At 38.0% G+C, this 3531-nt stretch overlaps 1 protein-coding gene across 1 annotated transcript; it reads right to left on the bottom strand.

Annotated features, from left to right (window-relative positions):
* Positions 1-388: 388 nt before the first annotated feature.
* LOC123893642 (tubulin alpha-1 chain) lies at positions 389-2758 on the bottom strand. Its single transcript, XM_045943407.1, has 4 exons — positions 2458-2758; positions 2114-2348; positions 1473-1843; positions 389-1205 (listed from the first exon to the last, which is right to left on the bottom strand). The coding sequence occupies exons 1-4, from the start codon at positions 2548-2550 to the stop codon at positions 552-554; spliced, it is 1353 nt and encodes a 450-aa protein (XP_045799363.1). The 5' UTR covers positions 2551-2758; the 3' UTR covers positions 389-551.
* Positions 2759-3531: the final 773 nt, after the last annotated feature.

Here is a 3531-nt window from a genome sequence, read left to right as displayed (position 1 = left end):
ATGTTCAATCAAGCTCCAAAATTCCTTCGATCGCAGCAGATTTTCCATGAGCTCAGCCCAATGATCATAGAATCCTTCGAACTTTGGAATAGATTGATGAAATGGTGTATTAGAATCCGCCATTGATAAAGCTTGGTGAATATAGGAGTACATCACACACAAGCAAGTACACACACTTACAAGTACTTAACTTGTTAGCCAAGCCACTTCAGGCCAAGCCAGGCCAAGCCTGCTTGCCTTGCGCGCGCGCGCCTAACCTTGCTCATTGGCACGGCCTAAGCCTGCTGAGCCTAACCACAAGCTAACAACACTAACACAAGAAACATTTCATCCAATGAGATTTAAAACTTTAAAGCTATTTTAAGGCAAACAAATAAAAGAGATTTACTGCAATAGAATGTATAGATTGTAGATTAAACTTTTTGTGCTAAACACAGCACAATGTTAACAAGTTTGCAAAACAACATTCAAGAAACAAAGCATAATTTTGTCCGGGAAAATAAAATGAAAAACCACATTACAAACAAATGATTGATCAAATCCAGCAAGATCTAATAATCTTCATCTCCATCGTCATCTCCATCACCAGACTCAGCACCAACCTCCTCATAATCCTTCTCAAGAGCAGCAAGATCTTCACGAGCCTCAGAGAACTCACCTTCTTCCATACCCTCACCAACATACCAATGCACAAAAGCACGCTTAGCATACATAAGATCAAACTTATGATCAATCCTTGAAAACACCTCAGCAACACTGGTAGAGTTAGAAATCATGCACACAGCCCTCTGGACCTTAGCAAGATCACCACCAGGAACAACAGTAGGAGGCTGATAATTGATACCACATTTGAACCCAGTTGGACACCAATCAACAAACTGGATGGTTCTCTTAGTCTTGATGGTTGCAACAGCAGCATTCACATCCTTAGGCACAACATCACCACGATACATCAAACAGCAAGCCATATATTTTCCATGGCGAGGATCACACTTAGCCATCATAGAAGATGGTTCAAAAGCACTGTTTGTGATCTCAGCAACAGAAAGCTGTTCATGGTAAGCTTTCTCAGCTGAGATAACAGGTGCATATGATGAAAGCATGAAATGGATCCTAGGGTAAGGAACCAAGTTAGTCTGAAACTCTGTTACATCAACATTCAGGGCACCATCAAACCTCAAAGAGGCAGTGAGGGATGAAATCACCTGCAAAATCAAATCAAACAAATCTCAATATATGTTGCATGTTGTATAATTCAAATATTCATCAAATCAAATAAATCTCAACATTTGCTGCATTATCCAAATCTAAACGTCGACATTTCAAATCTAACAAAACCTCAATAATTGTTGCATAATTCAAATACCGATCAAATCAAATAATATAACAAATCTCAACATTTTCAGCAAAATCATAATCTAAGTGTCCACATTTCAAGATCCAGTTATGAGATTTTGGTAGCTTGTATTTACCTGAGAGACAAGGCGATTGAGGTTGGTGTAAGTGGGACGCTCGATATCAAGGGATCGGCGGCAAATGTCATAGATGGCTTCATTGTCGAGGAGAACGGCAACATCAGTGTGTTCAAGGAGGGAATGAGTTGAAAGGACACTGTTGTAGGGTTCAACCACAGAGGTTGAAACCTGGGGTGATGGATAGACAGTGAAACCCAACTTGGACTTCTTTCCATAATCAACAGAGAGACGCTCCAACAGAAGAGAACCCAAACCAGATCCGGTCCCTCCACCGACAGCATTGAACACCAAGAAACCTTGCAGACCAGTACAGTTATCTGCTAGCTTCCTGATTCTGTCAAGGCATAGATCAACAATCTCCTTTCCAACTGAACAACAAAACAGATCGTATTCATATATCAGATTTCAAATTCAGATTCAAATCAAAACAAGACAGATATTATTTCCAATTGAAAACGCAGATCGTATTCATATTCATATATCAGATTTCAAATTCAGATTCAAATAAACAACTACACAACACAATAATCAGATCGTATTCATATTCTTATAACAGATTTCAAATTCAGATTCGAATAAACAACTATACTACAACACAATAATCGAAACAGAGAGATATTCGGAAATGGAACACTTACTGGTATAATGACCACGAGCGAAGTTGTTGGCGGCGTCTTCTTTGCCGCTGATGAGTTGTTCAGGGTGGAAGAGTTGACGGTAAGCACCGGTTCTGACTTCATCGATGACGGTAGGTTCAAGATCTACAAAGATGGCGCGTGGAACATGCTTTCCGGCACCGGTTTCACTGAAAAAGGTGTTGAAGGCATCATCTCCTCCACCGACGGTTTTGTCACCGGGCATCTGGCCATCAGGCTGAAAAAAACAAAACCGATATTCAAGATCTTGAATCAACAAATTGAAAAATAGAAACCCTAATTTGAGATCTAAAATTGAAAAATGAGAAACCCTAATTTGTTGTTACCTGAATGCCGTGTTCGAGGCAGTAAAGTTCCCAGCAGGCATTACCGACTTGGATACCGGCTTGACCAATGTGGATTGAAATGCACTCTCTCATTTTCTCGGGAAAATTGAAGGAACGAAGAAGAAAATTGAAGGAAGGAAGAAGAAAATTGAAGAGGAGCGGCGTTTATTAAGACGCTTTTCCCTTTTGAATTTTGTGAGAGATGAATGAGAAATGAGAGGGTTTATATATATATAATAATAGAGCGAAAGAGAAAGAGGAACTGAATTTGAAATGTACGGTTAGGAATTAACTAGGGTTAGCTTTACCTTGGTTGGATTGGTTTGACAGCGATTAATACAGCCTGGCTACTGACCGTTGCGAATTTTCATTTTTTGAATTTTGTTTCTCAAATTTTATTTAATTTGATTCCCTCCGAAATTCAAGAAATCTCATTGCTTTTTCTTCTCAAAAAGCAACGTTTGGCTTATTTTTTGTTTTCTAATCAAAATTTATGGGGAGGGAATATTGTTTCAACCAAGGAATTTTTTATTTTTTTTAGGATAAATGATCATTTACCTCCTGCAAAATAAGAAAATTTTTGTTTATCCCTGGACAGATTTTTTTTCTGTTTACCCCTTGCAAAAAATAGATTCCCTCATTTCGCCCCTTGAGTGTACAGCAGGCAGGGGTGTACATGGGCCGGATTGGGTTGAGTTTGGCTAAAACCAAAACCCAAACCACATATGGTACTCTGGGTTGGGTTTAGTAAAATAACCACCCGTTATAACATTGGGCCGGGTTGGGTAAATCCATTAATTTCTGGGTTGGATTGGGTTGGGTTATGGGTTACCCAAATTATTTTTCTATTTTTTTATTAAATATCTAAATGTTGAATCATCATATTTTCTCATAAAAAATAACCCAATCAATGTATCTTCTTGAAAAATAGGGTAACTTTTTTCACTATAAAAAATAATCACCTATTTTTTTGTGTAAATATACTAATTTACGGGTTGGATAGCGTGTTATCGAAATGATTTTTTTTTTTTTAATATTAAATGACTAAACCATGAATCACTATATTTGTTTATG

Source organism: Trifolium pratense, linkage group LG7, assembly GCF_020283565.1.
Source record: "Trifolium pratense cultivar HEN17-A07 linkage group LG7, ARS_RC_1.1, whole genome shotgun sequence".
Classification (NCBI taxonomy): domain Eukaryota; kingdom Viridiplantae; phylum Streptophyta; class Magnoliopsida; order Fabales; family Fabaceae; genus Trifolium; species Trifolium pratense.
Note: the sequence above shows the minus strand (reverse complement) of the source record. Positions and strands in the feature narration are given on the sequence as shown.

Excerpts from the sequence above, each read along its gene's own strand:
- LOC123893642 (XM_045943407.1), bottom strand. The coding sequence starts at position 2,550 with ATGAGAGAGTGCATTTCAATCCACATTGGTCAAGCCGGTATCCAAGTC. Across the intron at positions 2,349-2,457 it reads GCCTCGAACACGGCATTCAG|CCTGATGGCCAGATGCCCGG; the intron begins GTAACAACAAAT and ends TGTTTTTTTCAG. Across the intron at positions 1,844-2,113 it reads CGCTCGTGGTCATTATACCA|TTGGAAAGGAGATTGTTGAT; the intron begins GTAAGTGTTCCA and ends TTTGTTGTTCAG.